At 48.2% G+C, this 24,098-nt stretch overlaps 1 protein-coding gene across 1 annotated transcript in view; it reads left to right on the top strand.

Annotated features, from left to right (window-relative positions):
* Positions 1-7,568: 7,568 nt before the first annotated feature.
* epha4a (eph receptor A4a) overlaps positions 7,569-24,098 on the top strand; it is a gene marked incomplete at both ends in the record, with an annotated part of 42,786 nt that continues 26,256 nt past the window's right edge. The window contains 3 exon segments of the mRNA XM_080836153.1: positions 7,569-7,653; positions 9,068-9,135; positions 11,126-11,789. Of these exon segments, the coding sequence (XP_080692279.1) occupies positions 7,569-7,653; positions 9,068-9,135; positions 11,126-11,789 (817 nt within the window).

The raw sequence follows: 24,098 nt of genomic DNA, 5'->3' as shown, positions 1-24,098 counted from the left end.
GCAGAGAGCAGGCCAGACATTATGGCAATTAAATGGAAACTGAACTTTAAGAGCAGAGAAGGAGAGGCAAAGAGAGAGGGAGAAGATAAGGTAGAAAAAAAGGAGAAAGAGAGGTATTTTTAAGGAAAGGCACAAAGACGGAGAAGGAGAAAGGGGGGACAGAGTGAGAAGGGAGGACAAAGCGATAGAGGGCAAGAAAAAAGAAGAAAGAACAAAAGAGGGTGAAACAGAAAGTTAGGAAGAGAGAGAGAGCAAAGTAAGAAGAGCTAGATAGAAAAGAACGCAAGAGAGATAGCGATAGAGAAAGGGAGAGAAAGGGAGAGAGAGAGAGTAAGGGCCACATTCTTTCCTTCAGGCTTCTCTGAGACAAGCATCAAGGTGAAGTGAGAAGGGGCTTATGGGAGATTTGTCACTCACATTGGTTGGTCCGGGAGGATCACGCTCAATATAAAATAGAATAGTAATCAGCTCTTTGGAGTGTCTGTGTGTGTGTGTGTGGGGGGGGTTACATATTTGGCTCGTGACTGTCTGAGGCAGTGGCTCAGGGGAAGCTGGTGAGTGGTATTTTTAGATAGGGCCCTTATCTCTGTGCGTTCAGAGGGGCCCATCTTCGTCCGGAGGCCCGGTGGGTCAGTGCGCTGAAAGCAGGGGGCTCGCCTCGGCTCCCAGGGCCTGAGGAGGAGCTCTGGGGGTCAGGGGGTGATCCCGTGATGCGGTCCCTCTCCCGCTGGTGACAGTCGGACACGACCAAGACCACCACTCGCAAGGCACGGTTATCGGGAGTGTGCCAGGAATCTACACACATGAACAGACTCACACACTCACACACATAAGGATATTCACACGCACACATACACACACACACACCAACAATCTTCCTCTGGCCTATACACAGACACTGCGTCACTAGTGGGCTTCATGGCATAGAGTATATTATTTAGTTAAAATTCAAACTCACAAAACACACATTCATTTTCTTTAACACTCTCTCCTAACCCATAAACATGCAAGCAAGTACATGAAGACATATGCCCATGCCTTCATTGGAAATGCCTTCATTGGAAAAACACTACTTGTTTCCCTCTCTCCCTCTCTTTCCATCTCTCCTCTCTCATTATCCATTAATGCATTTTTTCTCTCTGCAGTTCTCCGTCTGAAGCCAATAAGAGGCTTGTGTGATCTGATGGGCTCACATGGTAATAATCCTGTCATGTCCCTGTTACTGCCATAAACAGAGCTCACTTAACACTCCTAATTAAAAAAAAGGGTTATAACCGTGACTTCCAGACTGGCTCGCTCAGGTACGCTCCTGCTTCAGCTTGCTCTGCCCTCCACAAAGTAAAACGCTTCTCCTCTGAGTTAGCTTCAGAGACCACACAGGCTCCATGTAGCCTGGCCGCTTCGGTGTTTATTCAGCTCAAACAAATGCTGCAAAGAGGAGATCTAATAGTTTCTGTTTAAATGCCATAAGAGGCATAAGGCAGAGACACAGCAGTTTAGAAGCTCCTGTGTGAGTGTGTGTGTGTGTGTGTGTGTGTCTGTGTATATGAATGTATGCATGTAGGTGTGTGTATGTTTGTGTGTGTGTTTGGGAGAGGGGATTTAAAGAGTTCTTCTCTGTTCCAGCTCCCCTTGTTAAAAATCAATATGCCAAGTTGAACAGATGGAAGGCTGCGACGTGCACAGAATTCCTCGCGCTGCGTGGTGGTGGAGGTGGCATGACGTGACGTGAGGTGATATTTACATAAGTAATCAGGGGGGGCTAGTGTTCCTGGTGGGGGGGGGGGGGGGGGGGGGGGGGGGGCTCAGTTGACTGCAGCCACAGGATCGCCCAGTGACTCCTGATGATTTATTGGTCTGTGGTCAGAGCCAACATACCTGTCTGCTACCTGCTGGGTTTGCGTGTGTGTGTGTTTACAAGTGTGTGTAGGTGTGTGTGTGTTTGCCTCTGTGGAGGGGCCATAGAAAAGTTTGCGTTTGTATGAAATGTGTGTGTGTCGGTGTATTTGCAGGTGTGTACACAGAGGAATGTGTGTGTGTTTGTGTGTCTGTGTGCCTAACGGCCAGACGCTGTGTACTTTTTGTCCTCTTTTTGTTTATTTCTGGCATGTGTGTGTTTGTGTGAGAGAGGCTGCGGCCGTTTGTGAGCATCATCTGAGGGTAGTTGGGCCGTTGGCACAGCAGTGACTAAACAGATGAAACAACAGAGGCTCGTCCTCTCCCTGCCCCCTGTGACAGCACCTGCTGCCACTTTCCACACGCATGACAAACCTCACCTCCCTCTACTGCCAAGTATCGCTCTCTCACTCCACCTCTCTCTGACTTTGCTCTCTATTCTCTCGTTCTGTTCCTCATAAAACAGGGGCTGTAAGCCTACAACCGTTGACAATCCTCACCTGCTTCTGCCAGCTCTCTCTTTCTCCCTTTTTTTACTCACTTCTTCTTTTGTTTCTTCTTCTGTCTTTATGTCGTGGTGTCTTATCTCTTTGGAGACCAGATGCGTGCTTGGCATGTTTTCTCTTTTTCTCTCACTCTTTCTTTCCTTTCTCACACATAGCTAAACACATACACACAAACTATTGGACATAACACCAACACTTTCACTTACTGTACACATACACAGACCAACAGAAAAACACACATACTCATACATACACACACTCTTACATGCTCTCTCTCTCTCTGACACACATACACTCACATACTCGCTCTCAAACACAAACACACACAAACACACAGAGAGAGCTGCTGTATGGTGGGGTTGAGACAGCTGCCAGGGGGTTTAGGGAGTAGCTGCGATGCCTCCAACATTCTAATGATTCTACTCACCTTCTTCTTCTTCTCTCTCTCGCTCTCTCTTTCTTTGACGTTCTCCAGATACTCTGTACCTCATACCCCCCTTGACCACCACCACCTCCACTAACACACCCTGGTGCGACCACATCTAAGCCCTGTGGGTGATCATCAGCAGGCTGTGGCTCGCGCTGGTCTGCTAGTGACAGCCGTTAAGGCTTGAGGAAGGAGGGGAGCAATCGGCAAACAGCCGGTACAGTGCCGTTAACACACCACTCAGCACCGTGTGGCCACCAGTCCGTAACACCCCAGTAACACCTTTTTGAGGGCAGGTGGTTGGGAACACAGCAGGGCGGTCAAACTCTCAAATGTTTTAATTCAATAGAGTTTTATTTATTTCTGTGGAGACATTAATGATGAACACTGTCCCAGAGTGCTTTATAGAACCCACAGCCTGAAGCCCCTTCTAGAGGAAGAACATGTGAGACTGGTAATATGCCTTTTTTGTGCTTTGAATTCCATTCGATCCACTATGTTCCATGTTTGTGGTTGATTTCAACACTTTGCCTTTCTTTTGTCTTGTTCTTGTGTGATGTAAACGAGGAATACAGTCCCTGGGTACTTTACAGAATCCATGGCCTGAACCCTGAAAGCAAGCATACATGGAAAACACACTCTATTTCAAGGCATCAAAACAGTAACGTTTCCTTTTCCCCTGAGTCATCTATAATATCTTATGTTCGTGGTTGTCGATTTCATCACTATTTTCATACCTGGTTCTTCAAGGTGACTTACTTAGTCATTGAGTTATATGCATGTTGCAAATGCACCTTGAAAGATGGAATGCTCAGGGTTTGCATGTCTTCCTGAGAAAGATTTCTTAGCGCTGTATTGTTCTTATCTTCTGAAGTCTCTCTCTCTCTCTCTGAGCTATTTGTGTTTGTCCTCGAGGCATCTTCTATGAAATCTTCCCAGTTATTGACGCACTGTTCATCTGCACAGAGCACCCTCAAGAGTCGCCCACACAAACCCCCTCCTCCCCAAACCTCAAACAATACAGAAATACTTTACCCCCAATAAAGCCAATAAACTGCCACCAGCCAAGCAAGCTTCCAAGCAGCAAGGACAAAAGGGAGAGGCTGTGGACCATCCTCGGCCATCTGCGTGTGTATGTGCCAGGGGACCGCACCGGGCCCCGATGATGGCCCCATACGTGGGGTGTATGTACTCTGATAAAGATCTGCCACGCCGCCTACTCCACAGGTCATTGATTTTTTTCTTGCCTAAGGTGTGGAAATGTGCGGAGGCAGACTGGGCAACCTCCAAAGCTTGCCTTAGGGGAGTCTTTTTATACAACACCACAGGCCATGCAGTGAAGACTGTGACACCTCAACTCGAATGTACAAAAAAAGAGACTCGCTTTGGAGAGGATCGGTGAGTGTGTTGCACTCATCGACAAGTGTAAAATATATAACTAAATAAATAAATAACTAAAAACCCTGAGACCTTTTTGAGAGCCTGTGAATCACTGCGAAGAAGAGGCTGCTCTCAATACTCCTCGACTCAGGGCGCTCATTGTTGTGTAATGGTGGGATCGGCATTGAGAGCCTGTCATTTCATGTCTCACTCAATGCCTTACTTAAGCGCAGAGGGATTCGCTGTATTCAAAGTTGCTGATGGCGGTCGCAGAACAAAGGCGAGATTTTCCCCGATCCACTTTCAGGGCCCATTAACGTGCACGGAAAACAAAACTAAACATGCTAAATTAAATACATCATACTGAGCACTGGCTTGTTTTGTGCATGTTACAGTCAGTCTTCATTTATACCTAAAGAAAAAAAAGAGGATATATCTTCTTCTTCTTTCTCTTTCTGTTTTTCTCCTGTGTTGCCGCTTTTCAGTTTAGGAATGGTTGTAGCCCCCAGCAGGATCTCTGCTGGCAGACACGGTATTCATCTCCTTTGTTCTTCCATCACAGACACCCACACACCGTCAGTTGCCTCAGTGACTTTGTTAAAAAAAAAAGAGAGAGAGCAGCTCGGCTGTGATACAAAAAGACCCAAATATTTCTAAAGCCTTGAGTAATGCCGTTTCTCCCTCACATGTTCAGAATTACCATCAAACTAGGGATTTGGGGCATTTTGCAGGTAGTTTTGTCGGCGGGTGCAAACTAATGCGTCCAAGCCAGGCCCAAATTTGGTAGGCCCAGGGGTTAGTTGTGTAGAGGGAAAGGGAGGGTGTGGCGTGGGTGGGGGTGGAGGGGGGTTGTGTGGAGGTGGAGGAAGAAAACCTCCTTTTCTATAGGAGTTGGCAATTAAAGGTTCTCCCACCATCCCTGGGGAGGGGGTGAGCGTGTGTGTATGTGTGTGTGTGGGGTGTGTGTTGTGTAGGGTGCACACTCACCAACACTGAAGGGTCTGTGTGAGAGTCTTACAATACAGATGTGTGGGCAGATGCCATCTGGGGCTCCGCAGAACAAAACTGGCGTGAGGGGGAGCCGCTCGGGGATTCATTCACGAGGGGGACCTGCGAAGCCAGGCAGAGAATGGAAAATGATCCGAAGGTAATCAATCAAAAAAACCCTGACACAAATGACCAAAGACGACGGCCCCCCAACACTGTGCTGTGCCCCGCTGTGTCAGTGCCGCCCTGTGGCGCGATCCTGCCCAATGGCACCCTCGATCAATAGGTCCTTGTCGGGCTGCGGTGCAACCGGATTGGTCGAATGTTGCCGAAAGCGAAACCACCGCCTCTTTCGAGGGCTAATTGGGCCTTTATGTTTGCGCAGTCTTCCGTGCACATTGGGTAAAAATAAAACGCCATTCTCTCCATTAGTGTTGAGTGACAATCGATGTTAGGGCCGTTGGCTCCAAACGCCAGATGCTCCGCCCGGGTTCATTATGCCAGGCGAGATGGTTTCGCCGGAGCAACGCCACCGCCACAAAGCCCCGAGATCACGGCCCTGGAGACCAGTCTAAAAAAACGTCACCTGCTCCTCCGGCTAATACCATTAATGTAAAGATCCCAGCAAGGCCCTTCCTGCTGCTCGGGGGCCCAAAACTCAAAACAAGGAGTCGGTTCTTCTTCACAAAATACTGCCGATATATGGAGTTTGTGTTCTTGAGTCAATTGTGCTGTGTACATTCAGTGTATTAAGTGGATTTTAGTTAACTTCTCTTTAGGTCATTGGTACAGTGTTTATGGGGGTATAATCAGTATTATAATGTGGTGTTTGATGAATCACATGTTTACATATAACTTTTAAACACTTCAAAAGCCTGTGCAATAACTCATCAGCAGAAAACGTTTTGCAGTGCTAGTGGCTACCATCAACAGTAACATCATGAGACACACACACAAACTGTAATTGTGAAACAAATTAATAAAGTTTTGGCCTCCCTCCTCCTGAAATGCGACCCCATAATTATTCCTCTCTTACTGTAGTAATTACAATTTGTGATTAAAAGTGCATTTTAAAAAGTCTTGTTCCAGAAATAATATTTTGACACATGAGTTCCAGGTCTAAGCGGTTAAGGATAGGAGTTGTTAAGGATAACCTCTACAGCGTGGTCCACTCGGACTCCTAACAAAAGAGATAGGTAATCCGCTGACTGCGCCCCCGGCTGTGTACAAATCCATCACCGTCTCTCTCCAATACACATCTACTGTGCTACTGGAATCATTGTGTCAGCGAGGCTACTGTGGTGGTCCTCGCCAGGTGACTGCCGTAAACTCTGGACTGACGGCCAGAAAAAACACCGGGCGTCATGCTTGAAATCTCAGCCCATCTGCACGGGCGTTTTCTGTCAGAATGAAATGCTGGAGAAGAAACGTCTCCAGTTCTCTCAGCATCCGTTGGGGGGGGGGGGGCTGTGTTTCGCTTCTAATTACAATGCAAATATCCTCTTAGCAAACTGACAACGTCATAGTTGGTGGATAGACATTAAACTTAAAAGAATCCTGCATTTATATTTGCCAAGAAATGTGGTTATCTTAGATAATTCAACACACTCCTCACAGTTGTGACACGATATCGGATTTTAACATTAAACAAAAAGGAGAAAAAAAACTCAAATCAGTAAGCTAATCACCAGTGATACAATGCGGAGTAGGTCTATGTTAGTTTTGAAGAGGAATACCTGATTTTGATTCTGTTTTTTTTTGTCTTGTTCTCGGTTAGATAACACTAAAGAATCTTCCTTCAAGAAACGGTAGACGGCGCACTTGGACTTCTTGTCACATTGCAGCGAGCTATTCAGAATTCTGCTCGCTAAAGATACGGATCATCGCGCACTGTTCCCTTGCATGTGATAAATGTTTTAATGTTTGTTGAATGTCCTCGCTAGCCTACACATACACACTTACACATACATGCACGGAGTGAGATAGTAAGAAAGAGAAGTAAGGTATCCATCAATCACAAACTAATGTACCCTAGGCTATGATAGACAAGGTTATTGCCTTTGACAATTTCCTTTTAGACAACACTGCCAGAAACTTAAAATTCGCCTTGAATATCTCACATAGGCCTATTATCATTCCAAACGATTTGACATACCGGTAGCTTAATTTTCTGCGAGTGGGACTGGGACGGAAGGTGTCTGTTGACTTTAGGCGTCTCGACGTGACTGTGGCAGTCGCGTCAGTCTGAGAAGAACCGCCCCTTGGCAGTGTTGAGCGAGCGCTATGCATTAGTCTCAAACACTTATTCCACAGGGATAGAGCAACTTCGGTCCGTCCGCGGAGCCGAGAAGACATACACACAAACGACACAAATGGCTGCAATCGTGCGCACAACTTGGACTCTGTTTTGGATTTCTACGATAGTTTCGAGCACACGGATCTATCCCCCAAATGAAGGTAGGTAACGTTAATGGTCGCGGGAGAACAAACAACCTTTTTGGAATTGATTTTGTTGGGCTACTTCGTGGGACTGCTTACATGGTATCGTTACCTGGTGTACACCTAGTGCTCCATCTAAGCTCCTCGGCAGCACTTGGTTGTCGTCTTTCCTTGGATATTTTTTCGAAAGATGGATTGATTGATCATATGTGAATATGACCGTGATTGCTCGCTGCAACATAAGCTGAGCTTGGGCGATGCTCCGAACTCCAAACCCCGCATCGTTTGTGGGAAACTGCAGCCCTCGAAATTCCGAAAGTTTGAAAAGCTCATACATTTCCTTTGAACTACTTTGGAAATCACAATGATGGAATTTTCACAAATAATTTCACCTCAAACGCCGACAAAAATCCCTTGTCGGAGGTTCATATAATCAGCTATGAAAAGCTGACAGAGAGTGCGCCTTTGAAAAATTAGCCGTGGTTCGTCCGTTTGTCTGATTTAGCAAACGCACTAATGTGTTGTAAAGAGTCAAAACTGACATGTTGAGAAATTGATTAAGAGTGTATTTTAATCGTTAAAATTTAAAAATATAGCCTAGGCCCAGTTTATTGGCGATATTCTGATCTCCACTGTGTTAAAAAGAATCGTTTGGCTCCGCAAAATGTCTGGTCTGCATATAGGGTAGCTACTTTGAACACTGTGAGATTTGCATTGTGTGTACATTGAAAGGTTTCAAATTTTCAGATCGAGAAATAGTATCCTACTATGTAACCTATCTAAATAATAATTTAGGTTACAACACTGTCAGATTGTCCAAATGGACACTTAAGAGGTAGTCGATGACTTGAGAATTAGGCTGAAAAATATGTCCACGGCTTTTCCTCTCACCATCATTGTTCTCTAAATTACTTATTAGTTTTAGATTACAATGAAAACGTCACATATTACCTTCCTGGCTATACTTTGATGGTGAAAACGTCCGCTCACCTATGCAAATGATTTTTCTCTCTTCCAAGCGGCCTTACATGGATATGGTGTGTTTGATAATAATAACCTAATGGTTACAGGTCATCTCTTGCAATATATTAGTAATAATGTCTGTTATCCTCATTGTGTCTCATACGTATTTATCCAACGATTTATACCATTTGAAATAGGGGCATATAATGTTCAGGCAAACGTCTCTGGTTCAAGACGAGGTACGACCTAAAGTGTGAGATCAGTGAACACTTGTGCCAGGTCTGTATGTACAACGATCCATTTTTATCCATCAGCAAAAGCAATGCGCATAATTTAGACGAATGAGCGTAGGTGTCCGGGAACGGGAGAGTAGGCCTAGATGTGTACGGTACGGCCCCAATGGAATTGCTAATGTTTAATGGATTCATGCATTATCTTGTTCTGATACCTGTTTGTCTTCTGTTTTCAGTGACATTATTGGACTCAAAAACAGTGCAAGGCGAATTAAAATGGGTTGCCAGTCCAACAGAAGGAGGGGTAAGTAATAATGCAAAATGTACTGCAGAGAAGGGATGTGAGTGGACCCAAAACAAAAAAGACTGCTGTAGGCACACAGTTAGGAAAACACCGAGGTGCACCGGGTCATAGGCTAGTCTACCCCTCAGACACCAGTCTAAAAATAATTAGCCGCCGCCTGAACATATAGGAAACACCCCCGGTCACAAGGCTTTAGTCTCTTGCAAAGTCTAACAACGAGTGAAGTTGTGTTCAGCAAAAATTGAAACGTTTCTACGGAATTCATAGACAGCGGCATGAGTTATTGTATAGGCTAGGCTACATCCCACACTTTCACAAGTTCGAGTGTGAGGCGGAATTGTTCAATGACGCATCGGTCTGGAAAGAATTTAACGAAATAATTAAATAATTTAAAAAATAAATTCCAACCACCGACTTTGACCGAATTAATTCAGTAGAAGACGAACCACTGACGCTTTGTCTACGCTCGATTGCCTCCAGAAGCTTCTTTAAACCCTAAAATATCTGCCATTTTGGAACGCACATTTTAGGCATAGGCCACTAGCATTCCCCTCGTGCTGACATGTACACAGTATACAACTGCAGCCCATAACGTCATTCGCAAGTGTTAACCAAAGAGTTATAACACTTTACCATTCCATTATAGCAACACCAATTTATCAACAAATTACTACTATTATTCCCGAAGCATTAGTGTAATTTTACAATGCTGTAATAAAATGCTGTTGTGAAATGAGTTTAGAGGTCCTAAAGGCCTACCTTTTAGTTGTGTGTTTCAGGTTTAAGACACTTGTTCCAACTCAGTTATTAGCCTACAGACTTGCGTAACGTACACACCGCCTGAGCTGCCTTGCTGCAGAATATCTAGGCTACACGTTTTTTAAAAGCTCTTTTTTGCATGCCCTCATCTGCCTCTTTTTTGCGTGCCCTCATCTCCCATGTGGCTGTGTTCGCTGTTCTTAATCGTGAACTTGGCATTTCTTGGTTTAGAGCGTTCTTCCCGGTCGCTTTATCTCACCCAACCGGGTGATTGACAGGGTCCTGGCAGAGCCGTCAAGCCCGTATTCAGGCTTTGATTGCGAATTACCCCCCTTCTTCTCGCAGTCGGGGGAAGTGTACAGCTCTATCGCCGTGGCAGCTGGGTTTTCTGTCGACTTACAAAGACTGAGAGAATAAAGGAGAGCGTCATAGATCATGACAGGCCTTTTCAAAACACCCCTGAATTTTACACATCTCATCTTTTAGCTCTCACCAGCAGGAAGTAAGAGACTTTTGGAGCTGCAAGTTATTACATCTTGCTAATAGGGAAGTAATCTCGTCGAGGGGAAACTGACATTGATGAGGGAGCCTGTGCCCAGTCGTTATTGTTTCCAAAAGGCAGAACCCTCCCTAACAAGACTGTAATAATTACATATGAACCACACACTATTTTAGGCTCAACAGTACAATATTAATAAGAGGCCTTGTTACTGGACAGACCTTTTTGAAAAGATAATTCCACTCCTTCGTTCTACCACTATGTTGATTGACAGCGACAGTCCGGTCTGTTTTACTAATACAATATTTTTAAACATTTAAACACACGAATTTGAAAGGACTATGAAATATTTATTCAGACTTCTTTCGACTCCCGAAAGTAGTCTTATTATCCATTGATGCACTGCTGAAACAAGATTTATGCAGCCAGAATAGACGCTTTAAAAGGCTCCTGCATTCAAGAGGGTTTTAATGTAAACACTGTTCATTGATGTAGCCATAGAGAATGGCGTCAGCTATTTCAATAACAATTCTCAGCAGATTTCCATACATCTCAACAAAAAGACAGGTGTTACATGTTGCAGTTGTGTCTCATTATCTCAAAGTAATCAAACCTCTTGGCAAGCATCTTTTCAATCAAACTCAGCTGGAATGCAAAACTAGAGTTTGCCACCTGCTGAGATAAAAAAAAAAGAAAGAAACAGCCGTTTTATAATCGCATTATGTTTGGCAGTGGGAAGAAGTGAGCATCATGGACGAGAAAAACATCCCCATACGGACCTACCAAGTGTGCAACGTGATGGAGCCCAACCAGAACAACTGGCTTCGGACAGACTGGATCCCGCGCGGTGGGGCCCAGCGGGTCTACATCGAGATCAAGTTCACGCTGCGTGACTGCAACAGCCTGCCTGGCGTCATGGGAACCTGCAAGGAGACCTTCAACCTCTACTACTACGAGTCCAACAACGACAAGGAGCGATACATCCGTGAGAACCAGTTCTCCAAGATCGACACCATCGCCGCCGACGAGAGCTTCACACAGGTGGATATCGGGGACCGCATCATGAAGCTCAACACCGAGGTCAGGGACGTCGGGGTGCTGACCCGGAAGGGCTTCTATCTGGCCTTCCAGGACGTGGGTGCCTGCATTGCCCTAGTGTCTGTGCGGATCTTCTATAAGAAGTGCCCGCTCACTGTGCGCAACCTGGCCCAGTTCCCAGACACCACCACGGGTGCAGACACCTCCTCGCTAGTGGAGGTGCGTGGCTCCTGCGTGGACAACTCAGAGGAACGCGAGGTGCCCAAGATGTACTGCGGGGCTGATGGAGAGTGGCTGGTGCCCATTGGAAACTGCCTGTGCAACCCAGGGTTCGAGGAGAGGGCAGGAGCTTGCCAAGGTAAGGCCCTGATGTTCACTTATTCTTCCTCAGTGCTGGCTGCTCAAACTGAATTTAGGATGAGATAAATATGAAAAAAAAAAAAAATCCTTCTGGGTGCTTTCAGCAAAGAAGAACTACCTTTGTGTTGCGGGAAGTCCATCCCCTTCCCTCCCCTCCTTTAAAATAAGGAGGAGCTCTCTCAGGCCCCGCAAACTGCGTTTGTAATTCATGGCATCCTAAACACAGTAATGATCACCCACCAGCATACAATTAAGAGCAAAAAGACGTGAGAAAAAGAAAAATAAACAAAAATGAAAACACATCTTTTTTTAAATCCCAACTTCATTATATTTCCTCACCCAGAAACAATTATGGTTTAAAGTGAGACAGACAGGAACAGCTGGGGACTTCCTGGCAGCCCTGGATTTAGAGGCAGTGTTTCTAGTTAGGGGCACACTGGCTGTGATTATGGATCTCTCTGTTTGAAATCAGAAACACCTCCCCCTGAGGAGCTGCTTGTGAAGAAAAAAATATTTGCACTAATTATTTTCTGTTTGAGCAACAGCCGCATGGTTTGTGTCGGGCGGAATCCTCTGTAATTAGATCATGAGTTTTAAGCTCCCGCTTTCTCTCCTTCTCTCTGGAGACGAAGGGCTTGTTACAGAGTAAACCGAAGAAACGAAGAAACGAAAGACAGAGAGAGAGTTTGTGAGAGTCTGAAAGATGATCTTTCTCTGGAAAAACACTCGTCTCTCTCTCTCTCTCTCTCTCTCTCTCTTGCTCTTGCTCATAGCTTGGTGTACCCCGATACTCAATGTCTATGAGCAGGGCTCTTCGGTTATGGAGAGTTGGTCTAGTTTTAGGGTGATGCAGGGGTCACCGTGCAGAATGAAGACCGCTTGCAGGGGTAGGGGTAAGGGGAGGTGCCAGGGAGGGGGGTTATTCCGTACAGCCCCAGACAGTTTTAAATAGCTTCCCCTTACCCCCCTTCCTCTCCTCCTCTTCTTCTTCTCTTTCTTTTCCCCCTCTTCTTTCCGTCCCCCTCGTAAAAACCCGACTGGTCCAGAAGAGGGTCAGAGCTTTGGCTGCGTGATGAACGGCCCCCTCCCCTCTCCGCTCTCTGCTGCTCCTCTCTGCTTTATTTATGGTGGCTATCTGGGCAGGCTAATTGCATGACAAATACAGGCTGTAATTTAGGGGTCCTGCGGGCTGGCCAGAGGGGGTGTTGGGGTGTATGTGTCTGTGTGTGTGTGTGTGTGTGTGTGTGTTGGGGGGGGGGGGGGGGGGGGGGTGCACTGGTCCTCTCGGCAGGCGGTCCCACTTTGTGTATTCTTGTGTGGGACTGTGCAGGCCGCCGGGTGGGAGGCGATGGAAGTAGCAGTGAGAGAAAGCCAGAGACAGAGAAGAGAGGGGGGAAAAATGGGCCTGTCTCGGGGTGCCTCTCCACCATTTTTCGCTCGGGCCAAGGGGGGCTTTTATAAGTGAGGCAAGGGTGGCATGCACCAACTTCCTCTCTCTCTGCCCCCCTCATTTGTGGCACATTGTAGCACGGAGAGAAAGAGCCTGAGTTTTACGTGGGAGAGAGAGCCTGAGTTATACGTGGGAGAGAGAGCCTGAGTTATACGTGGGGGAGAAAGCTCGACTCGAGTCAGCTTAACCCTTGTTGGAGATAACACGCCGTGTCTCAATAAATGTGGTATTTTAACACGCAGGGTAGATAAGGGGCTGTTGCTCGGCGAGGCTGATATTTATGCCTGTTTAAAGTGTCTTTCTAACAGCACAGGAATGAGATGTGGTTTGCTAGTATGTGCTCTTTACAGCGGAGGTTATGGTTTCTTTTTAATCTCTGGACAGTGTCCAGCAAATCCGGCAAGAACTGTGAATGTAAGAGCGTTGATTTTGGCCCAGGGTAAGAGAACTTTATCCTCATTTGATGCAAGTTTTGTGACCTTTTTTGGCAATCTCTCTGTTGTCTTATCTGCTTTTTAGCAGATTAACTATTTGGACTTTTTGTTAACACGCGTTTTGTATAGAGTGCAATGTTGCTGCAGTGCCAGACAACAGTTTGTTCCTCCTGCTGCTTACCTTCTTGTTCACTAAGGGAAGAAAAAAAAGACAGTCGCCATTTTGTAGATCGTTTTGTGAGCTCTCTCTCTGAGCCCAAATGGGCCTCGTGTTCTCTCCACAACACCTTGTATATGTTTCCTTCTAGAGCCTCTGCAATTAACATTTGGCTTGCTGGTGTTACGGGCTCCACTTAGCATGTTGCGTCTTTGTGGCAAGCCTTATGGTAGACGTTTACCTCAAGGGCTCTCAGTGTTCTGTATAGCAACTAATGAGAGATGTTGGTGCCGCACCAGAACAGGCCCCTCTCCCTCTCCCTCTCCCTCTCTCTCCCTCTCCCTCTCCCTCTCCCTCTCCCTCTCCCTCTCCCTCTCCCTCTCTCTCTCACTCTCCCTCTTTCTCTCTTCCTCCCTCTTCCTCTTTCTCTCTTCCTCCCTCTCCCTCTCTCTCTTCCTCCCTCTTCCTCTTTCTCTCTTCCTCCCTCTCCCTCTCCCTCTCCCTCTAACTCTTCCTCCCTCTTCCTCTTTCTCTCCTCCTCCCTCTTCCTCCCTCTCAGGCCTTCACAGCAGATTAACTCATCACACGTTTTCCCTGGGGATAGTCTCATCTTCGCAGGCACACAAGGGTTCAAAAGGTGCCCTCCGTCTCTCTCTCTCTTCCAGCCTGCCCATTCACACAGGGGGGCTCACTGTCTGTTTAGCAAAGGGCCAAGTGTGCAGACAAGGCCACAGAGAGAGGAGGAGGTGAGCAAAGGGGTTTAGAAGCTCCTCCTGAGGGTGGGGGTGTGAGGTTCAGTTGGGTGGAGGGGGGGGGGGGGGGGGGTTGGGGGGGTGCAGATGCGTTCAATGGGGTATCCTGGAGGCCCCTGAGTGAAAGGCCTATTGACAAGCCAGGAGGGCTACAAGCCTCATGGCCCGTGAGCGTCAAAGGGAGCCTAGTCCCAATTGTTGGGGTGTCGGGGAGCAGGGCGGGGGTGTGAGGGGTTCGAGGTGAGGAACACAGGACGGGGTCAGAGGTGCACCCCGGCTTTACCCCGCCGCCCATCCGCCCCACCGCCCTCCCCCTGGGGTCATGGCCGAGATTGATTAAGACGTCAAAGTTTTGACAGCTGCGGGCGAGCAGGGCATGCCCGGAAACCGGTGAGAGCGAAGGTTCGCTGGCGTCACAATCGACCGTGGTTTCAATTTGAATAGGGGAGATGTGGCAAGCGGATTTTATCTTTTATTTCTCTTCTCTCCCTTTGTCTTTGTGCTTTTTTCTTTTCTCTTTTTGTGCGAGCTGTACCCACGCTGCTCATCTGCTGCAGAGCGGAGGTGGAAGTCACGCCTCACCAGGGCGCCGCACGGGCACGGCATGCTGGGAAGGCTGCATTCTGGGCAGTGCGGCTCTCCGTTTTCAGAAGTCTGTGCTTCTTCCCCTTCCAGAAATCGCCATGCGCACTCACAGACACACAGTCTCTCTCTTTCTCGCTCTCTCTTCCAATCAAAAGCAAATAAGTGCTTTCATAAGTGATATTGAGAAAAGGTTGGACAGTTTAATCCACTTTGGGCTTCATTTGGGAAGACAAATGAGTCTGGGCCTAACAGCGAAGCTTTTGCGTCCATTTGAATGGAGAGCAAATGAAGTTCTGTGAATTAGTACAGATTAAGTGAGCAGTGACTTTAGACCCAGGCTGTGGAGGAGACAGTGCCCCCATTGGACTGTTTTAATGCTGTTTACAGGCGAAGGCCGAGACAGATGAAGATTCGAAACTGAACCGTATGAAAACAACACAAACAGAAGAAGAGCACAAGCTCTGTGTAACCACTCAGGATTTTGAGTCAATAACAAAACAAACTAAAATCTTGTGCTTAGTATGCAACGAGGGCTGCTAGCTTATGTGTGAGGAAGCCAAGCCTCGAAGTGGAGGACTTTATCACATCTTGAGCTGTCCGGTTTTGTGTCCTTTGTGTTTGTCTATATGTCAGTGTGTGTGCTTCTACCAGTGTGCATTTGTGTGAGTGTGTCCCCTGTGTGCAACTATGTAAGGCTTTTGTGTGTGTGTGTGTGTGTGTGTGTGTGTGCGTGTGTGTGTACTTGTCTATGTGTCTAATTAGAAAAAGCTTGCATGTTTATCTCAGTCCCGTCATAATTACGAGCAGGTGTGGGCCTCATCATCATATTCAGATGTGTGTTGTGCTCTGCCGTGTGTGTGTGTGTATTTTCTCTTCCTCTTCTTTTCTGGGAGACAATAGGCAGCGCTTGCCAATGTGCCTCCGTATGAATATTCATCCCCCCTGCCTTTTCTCTGGGGCGGCTGCTTTTGATGGGAGGCGCGTACGCTGATTCCTGTCACGATCCCCTTCTGAAAGGAGAGAACATCAGTTGTCTGAGGAGACAGGGATAGAGAGGGAGGAGAGAGAGGGATGGAGTGAGAGACAGAGAAGGGGGGGGGGTGTGTGGATGATGGGAGAGAGTGCCGGAAAGGTGCCCTTTGATTTCTGGCAGATTTGTCATTTGCATATTTCGTATGTCCATGAAATGCATAGGCAGCAAAGTTAGTGTTCTCGCCAAAAGCTGTCGGCCTTTTCCCCCTTCCCCTCCCCCCTCCCTTTGCCTCTCCTCTTCTTTCAATTTTCTTTCCTCCCTTCTCCCTCACTCTTCTCCTCTATTCCACACTCTTCTCTTCCTCTCTCCTCCTCTATCCTCCCCGTTCTCTCACTCTCCTCCACCATAGGCGAGCCACTGAGCTCATCCTCCTCCAGTTACGGGCACAGAATGGAGTACCCTTGGTTGTTATTGCCATTTTGTCGTTGTTGTTGTTGTTGTTTCAGAAGGATCCCATTTTAATCCCATGAGGCTCTCGTTCTCTTTTGTGTTGTTGTTGTTGTTATTGTGTGTTGTTGTTGTGTTTGTGTGGTGCTCAGTTTTCTGTGAGCCCCTCTGTGCAGGAGGTTTTGAGGTTGGATCTAGCCTTGGCCCACACAAATGGCGTTATTCTTGTGCAGTGTCCGGGCTCGGAGGCCTGAGAGAACGATGGCAAGCACTGGTGAATGATAATGAGAATGTGAATTCTCCATGCATTTTTAATTTGATCTCTGCAGCATGTATGTGTGTGGGTGTGTGTGGATATGAGCCTGCGCAGGCAAGTATGTGTGTGAATGTGTGAGCGTGTAGAAGTGTGTGTGTGTGAGTTCCCCTTGACCCCATCCTGTCTGTCATTGTGTGTGTGACTCACGTTGGGAAGTGTCCCTGACAGCTCCCGCTCCTTCAGCTGTCTAGGGTTTGATGGATGGGCCTGGTGCCGTGTCTGCCATGGACCCGTATGTGTGTATGTGTGTGTGTGTGTGTGTGTGTGTGTGTGTGTGTGTGTGTGTGTGTGTGCCTTTGGCTTCAGGCAAGTGCCGTCAGGAACCTCAAAGGCCAAACTAGGGGCACACACTGGCCCAGATCAGGTCCAGAACCGCTCTGGAGCTGGCTGCCACCTGGGGAGTGTTTTCTGGAGACCTCTGCCCCACCCAGCGCTAGCGCCCAGCACCTGCTAAGCTAGCAGACATTATACTGTGCCACTATACAGCAAGCAGCTTGTGGGAGTGCTGCATTATGCCCTACTGTTAGCCTCTCTTTAAGCATTGCATTATAACAGAGTAATTAAACAGTGTCGGGGTGCATTCCAAGCTTTGCGTTGATGGATTATTTCACACATGAGTGTGGAATGCAGAGAACCCACAAAGCTACATTTGATGGCATTTTAATCTGTTTCCCCCCCCTTTCCCCGAACAGCACAGAAAAAAGATTAGCACGCTGCCTCCATGTGGTTAGCTGTAGCAGTGCTTTGTCTCCCTGTGGTGTTTTAATGATCATTTGATTAGTATCTCCGTGAGCTCTTTGCCAGACACTCATTAATAAAGGCCGGGCTTGACTGAGGCCTTGCTGGCTCTCTCGCTAACCTCACTGCTGCCCCTGTATCCCCCTTTTGGACCCGCTGTCTCCCAGTCTTCCCCTGAGAAAAGGACCTCATTAGGTCCTTTCGGACAAGACAGGGACTCATTGGGAAGAACTTGTGTTGCGCCTGTTGACTCTCTGTGAAATGAGCCTCTGACTGTCTCTTATTAACCCGCCTGTCCATTGAGCCTGCACTGCGCATTGAGGCTCCGCGGCGGAGGTTAACGTTCATTTGACAAGATGTCCATCAAATGGTGTGTGTGTGTGTTTGTGTGTGTGTGTGTTTGTGTCTGTGTGTGTGTGTGTGTGTCTTTGCACCCTCCCCAATGGTTAGCATTTGGCCCCCTCTACAATTCTCTGCGCTCAGTCCTCCTGTCCTCTCATTGGACACTGAGGCTGGGTCAAAGATCAACTGGAGCAAGTGTCGGCGGGGAGAGTCGGGGGAGCGGCACCCAGCAGAGGGAGTGAGGGGGGGGGGGGGGGTTAAGACACAGAGGTGGGGTGGGGTGGTGCGCCCATCCCTCCCTTTTAAGCCAAAGAGTCTCGGAGTGCGTTGATGCGTTCTGGGTGCCAGGGGCATGTTCAGCTTGACAGTCCCCATCAGCGCGCAGTGCTGTGTCTTTGTCCCTGATTAGTGCTGTGCCAAAAGACTCTCCAGACAAACAGGCCAGATGGATCTGTGAGGAAGCTAATGTGCCTTTAAATGATGTTTGTCCTTTTCCACCCCCCCCCCCTTCCACTCACTATGAATACTTAACTTAATGATCATTATGAATATTCAGATTGGGTATTTCACACAAAATGAGGCTGTCAGAGTCTATTCTGTTGTCCTAAGCAGGTAAAAAGGCAATTGTGCCTTGGGATTTGGTGCGTAATGACTCTGCAGATGGAAACAACATAGTTTAGACTGGAACAATTTTCTGAGATGTGCCAGTGAATTGAAAATATTTCATCTTGTTCTCTCTAGTTAAAGCCTGAGCAGTGTGTGTGTGTGTGTGTGTGTGTGTGTGTGTGGGTGTGTGTGTGTGTGTGTGCGAGAGAGGCCTATGGGCTTAGCTAATGCCTGGTTTCCCCCAACATCTCCTTCACCATATCTGACAGGATGTCAGTTAGCAGATGCCAGTTAGTCAGGAGTGGCAGCTCAGACCGTCTGATCGGATACAAACATGCGCGCAAGTGTGTGTGTGTGTGTGTGTGTGTGTGTGTGTGTGTGTGTGTGTGTGAGAGTGTGTGAGTGTGTGTGTGTGAGTGTGTGTGTGAGTGTGTGTGAGAGTGTGTGAGTGTGTGTGTGTGTGTGTGTGTGTGAGTGTGTGAGTGTGTGTGTGTGAGTGTGTGTGCGTGGTGGGGGGTTTCAGAGATGGATGGGGTAATAAGGTTTTTTTTGGGGGGCCCGTGGCTCCTCTCTCTCTCACAATGCTGTGGCGAGGCTGGTAATTGCACTGGAGGGGCTGCACCGCCGACCTGAACAAAGGGCATTAATACCGGTAATTATTTGGAGAGCCGGAGAGCCCGGCGGATGCTAATACCGGCGATTAGGAGGCGAGGCGAGGCCTGCTTGTCTGCCTGCTTTTGACAGGAGCTGCAAGTGCCACACTTCAGCCCTTAGTCCTGCCGCTCAGCAACCAGGCTGTTTAGTATGGAGTTTAGGCCAGGGCTGAGAGAGGGAGGGGTGTGTGCGTGTGCGTGTGTGTGTGTGTGTGTGTGTGTGTGTGTGTGTGTGTGTGGAGGGCAAGCAGATGCTGTTTTCATTTGGTACCATTGAGAGTGAGCCCACAATCTTTTTATGTAGGAAAGCCCTTCAGTATGTGTGTGTTATGCGTGTGCACATGCATGTCCTTGTGTATGTGTGTGTGTGTGTGTGTGTGTGTGTGTGTGTTAGTGTGTGTCTCCACAGCTGTCATTTTAGAGTGCCGTATTTATGAACGCTCGCTGCTTGCTGTAAATGTTTTGGTTCCAGCACACGTTCCCTCCGCTCGCTCCAGACCGTTAGTAGCCCTGCGCCGTGAGTCCCCCCACGAGGACATGCAGCGAGCTGGGCAGGCTGACGTCGAGGCTGGGGGGAGTTGTGGATCTCAGATGTTTAATCATCCCAGGCTGGTGGCGTTGTTGCTGTAGTCGTTAACAGCATTTCTGCCAGAACGTCTCGTTCTGCTCTAAAAAACGCATGTGGCATGTGGAGAGATGGAGCTGTAGTTTGTGCTCGCCTGATGTGGAAGAAAAATGCCAAGCACACACACACTCACACACATACACACACACACACTTCTCTTTTCTTTTCTCTTCCCTGAGTCAGTCTCCTGGCTCTCTTAAAACACACACAAGGTATGCACACATGTACATACACATATACATACACATACACACACACAAACACACACCCTCACTTTTCTCTTCTCTGAGTCATTCCCTCAACTCTCCTCACAAACACACATAAGGTTTGCAGACCTGCATGCCCTCGGTGTATGTGTGTGTGTGTTTGTGTGTGTGTGTGTGTGTGTGTGTGTGTGTGTGTGTGTGTGTGTGTGTGTGTGTGTGTGTGTGTGTGTGTGTGTGTGTGTGTGTGTGTGTGTGTGTGTGTGTAATTCAGCCGTCATGGTGGTGGTGTTGACACTCTTCCCCTTTGAGTGTGCAGCTGGACATTAATCACAGACTCCTGGGCCCTTTCCCCTCTCTCAGCACCTCCTCTATAACCTCCGCCACGCAGCCCAGCCCAGCGCAGTGCAGCGCCCGTCTCAGACACAGGGGCCGGACAGGGTGACCCGAGCGCTCGGCTAGCTATCTCACACACACACACACACACACACACACACACACACACACACACACACACACACACACAGGCATTTACACATTTATTCAAACACACATAGGCACAAAAGCACACACTTATTCAAAGGCACACACACACACATACACACACACACACACACACACACACACACACACACACACACACACACACACACACACACAGGCATACCTCTCTCTTCCTGGGCTGGTGGCGAGTTGACCCCTGAAGAAAGTCAATGAGTCGCAGGCTTTCCTGTAATCTGTCAGCACAGAGCCAGTGGTGTGTGAGCGTATCAGTGTTACCAGTCAGTCACTGGGTCTGAGCAATAATGAGCTCCATCAGGGCACAGTCTACCAAAAGGCACAGGGCTACACTCTGCTGTTATATACTGCTGCTCTATGCTATCCTACTGTACTCTATGCTACCCTCCTATACTCTATGCTATTCCGCTGTATTCTATGCTATTCTGCTGTATTCTATGCTACCCTACTGTACTCTATTCTATTCCACTGTATTCTATGCTACCCTACTGTACTCTGTGCTGTCCTGCTGTACTCTTAGCTATCCCGCTGTACTCAATGATTATTGTTCCTGTACTGTGCAGTACTGTCCTGCTGTCTGCACTGTGCTATGCTGGGTGGTGTGCTTTGCTGTGCTGCTCAGTGTTTGCTCACTGCGCTACACTGTGTGTTGTGATGCCCACTATACTGAGCTCTTCTGGTTTGAGTTCCTGCAGTCAGTTTCATTTTCACCGCTCTCCATCTCCACACGGTCGTCATGTCTGCGGCCCCGTGGTTGCACTGCAGGCTGCTGAGGCGAGCGGGAGAGACCAGATTGGCCAATGAGCCGCCAGCCCTCCGCATTCCCCGCTCGCTTTTGTCAGGCGGGCTCCCTTTGAAGGCCCTTGGCTGGGAGGAGAGAGGGAAAGAGGAGAGAGAAAGAGGGAGACCGAAGCTGTCAGTAAGAACATTAGCATGTCAAAAGCTCGCTGAATCAATAAGGCCCTTCTCCCTCTCACCCCTTTCTCTCGCCCTCCCTCTCCCTCTCCTCTCTCTCTCTCTCTCTCTCTCTCAGTCTCTCTGTCCCGCTCCCTCTCCTCTCTCTCTCTCTCTCTCTCTCTCTCTCTCTCTCTTTCTCTCTCTCAGTCTCTCTGTCCCGCTCCCTCTCTCTCTCTCTCGCTCTCTCTCTCTCTCTCTCTCTCTCAGTCTCTCTGTCCCGCTCCCTCTCCCTCTCTCTCTCTCTCTCTCTCTCTCTCAGTCTCTCTGTCCCGCTCCCTCTCCTCTCTCTCTCAGTCTCTCTGTCCCGCTCCCTCTCTCTATATATATTTCTTTTTCTCTCTTCCTCCCCCTCTCTCTCCTATCCTCTCCATCCCTCTCTTTCTCTCTCTCTCTCTCTCCCTGTAGCCGTGACCCTCTCTGGCACAGTGGTGTTGAGTCCATTCTTCAGCTCAAGGCCCAGCTCACCCACCAGCTGGAAGAGGAGGAGAGGAGAAGAGAGAGAAAGAGCGAAAGAGAGGAAAAAAAGAATGTGAAGGAAGTTAGGGGGAGCAGTAAAGGGGAGACTGAGTAACATGTGAGACAGCGAGGGAGAGATTGAGAGATGAATGAGGTGGAGGGTGAGTGAGTGAGTGAGTGAGGGAGCAAGGGAGAGAGAGAGCTGTAAGGTGGAGGCTATGGGTAGAATAATGAAACAGACGGAGTGGGGGGGGGGGGGGGGGGGGGGCTGAAAACTACCACAAAAGCCCCTGCTGGCTAGTGTAGCCCCAACGCACAGAATTGTAATTCACACCCACGTCCCCACATAGCCAGGCCAGGGCTTCCAGCAGCACAGTACTATTAGTTAGTGGCGGCCATAGGGAGCTCCGCCTGGTACACATGAGGCTAGGGCACGGAGGGATCCGGACCAGACACACTTTATCTCATTTCATCAGCAGAGAGAGAGAGGTGCATATATCTACCCACATCATGCCTATACCTATGGTTGCCATATCTTTGTAGTCCATATGTAAACCCTGTTTAAATGTTTTTGATTTGGCAATACAAAAATATTGTCATGGCAGTAAGGCTCATTTGAATTGAATTGAATTGAGAGACAGAGAGAGGAGGGTTCTTCTTAAAACAGAAAGAGAGGGAGAGGGAGAGAGAGAGAGAGAGGATACCACTTAAGACCTCAACCCATGCAGAGCCCGCCACAGACAAACTAATGAACAGTATGCGCTCCGGGCAGGAAAGGGAAAGAAAAGAGAGGAGAGAGGAGAAGGGAGGAGATTAGAGGAGAGGAGAAGAGAGAAGAAGGGAAAGGAGAGTTGCTTTTCTCAGGAGGAGAAACTGTTGTGTCTTAAAGGAATTTCGCCAACAGAGCAGAAGAAAGGGAAATAAAAAAAAGTCTGGAGTCGTTCCTCGGTCAGGACGTGAGGGCCCCAGTCAGTCCAGAGATTTAATAAAGTACGTGTGCTGTGATCCTGCCCATATGGACACAAACACACACCGGCAAAAAAAGAATACACTGTTTGTGCTGGAGAAAAAAAAGATCATAAGCGAAACTGTTTCCATCCCCCAGTACCTTAGTCTCTGGCTCTCCTCTCTTCTCTCCTCTCTCTCCTCCTTTTCCTCACTCTCTTCTCTCTCTCACTTCTCTGTCTTTCGTTTCATTCTCTCTGGGCGCAGTCAGCAGGAGGACTGCGTTGAAAGAGACAGTACAGGCCCCCAAAAAAATGGCAGACCTTTGAAAATTGCAGGAACTTGAACAAGGGCCAGATTTGTGATTGAGTTCAATTTTAGAAAAAAAAAGACATTTTGCATTGCAATGGGAGAACAATGTCATAGTGCCCTCCGTCGCTCGACCATTACCAACACAGACACTCGCTGGATAGAGAGACGAGAAGCGAACAGGAAGAAGAAGGAGGGAGAGGGGTTGTATGTATGTGGACTAAACAACACACACACATTCACAAAAATATCACACACACACACGCATTCACACTCACTCGCACACGCACGCACACACACACACACACAAACACACACCCACACACACACATACACACACAGCCCAGTTTTAATCAGAGGGGAAATGTAGAGGAATGTGAGCTGCTTCCACTCCTCCAGGCTCAGCTTCTGCTCGTCTTCTTGCTTCGTCTTGAGTTTTTGTTTCTTTCTGGGCAGGAGAAGTAGGGAGGGAGAGAGAGAGATAGAGGGAGGGGGAAAGAGAGAGAGAGACAATGAGCTGCATATCTGCAAGTGTTTACCTCCGTGGCCCTGCTGCTTGTCCACCCCCAGAACCCCCCCACCACACACACACACACACACACACACACACACACACACTCCTACTGAGCGGCTGCTGGAGAAGGAGGGGGGCCGTCACTCTTCCATCACCTGCCGCGCCACACCCCTCCCTGGGCACCCGCATTCCTGGGCTGGGGTCCAGCTCTTGGGGTTGAGGTGGAGCCGCTGTCCGTCACACACTCAGGAATCTGCCGGCAGGGGGCTGGAAGGGCGTGTGTCTGTTTGTATGTGTTTGTGTGTGTGTGTGTAGGGGGGCGTTGT

The sequence above is a fragment of the Sprattus sprattus genome (assembly GCF_963457725.1).
Source record: "Sprattus sprattus genome assembly, chromosome: 4".
Taxonomy (NCBI): domain Eukaryota; kingdom Metazoa; phylum Chordata; class Actinopteri; order Clupeiformes; family Clupeidae; genus Sprattus; species Sprattus sprattus.
The sequence above is the reverse complement of the archived record's forward strand: the minus strand, read 5'-3'. Positions and strand labels throughout refer to the sequence as shown.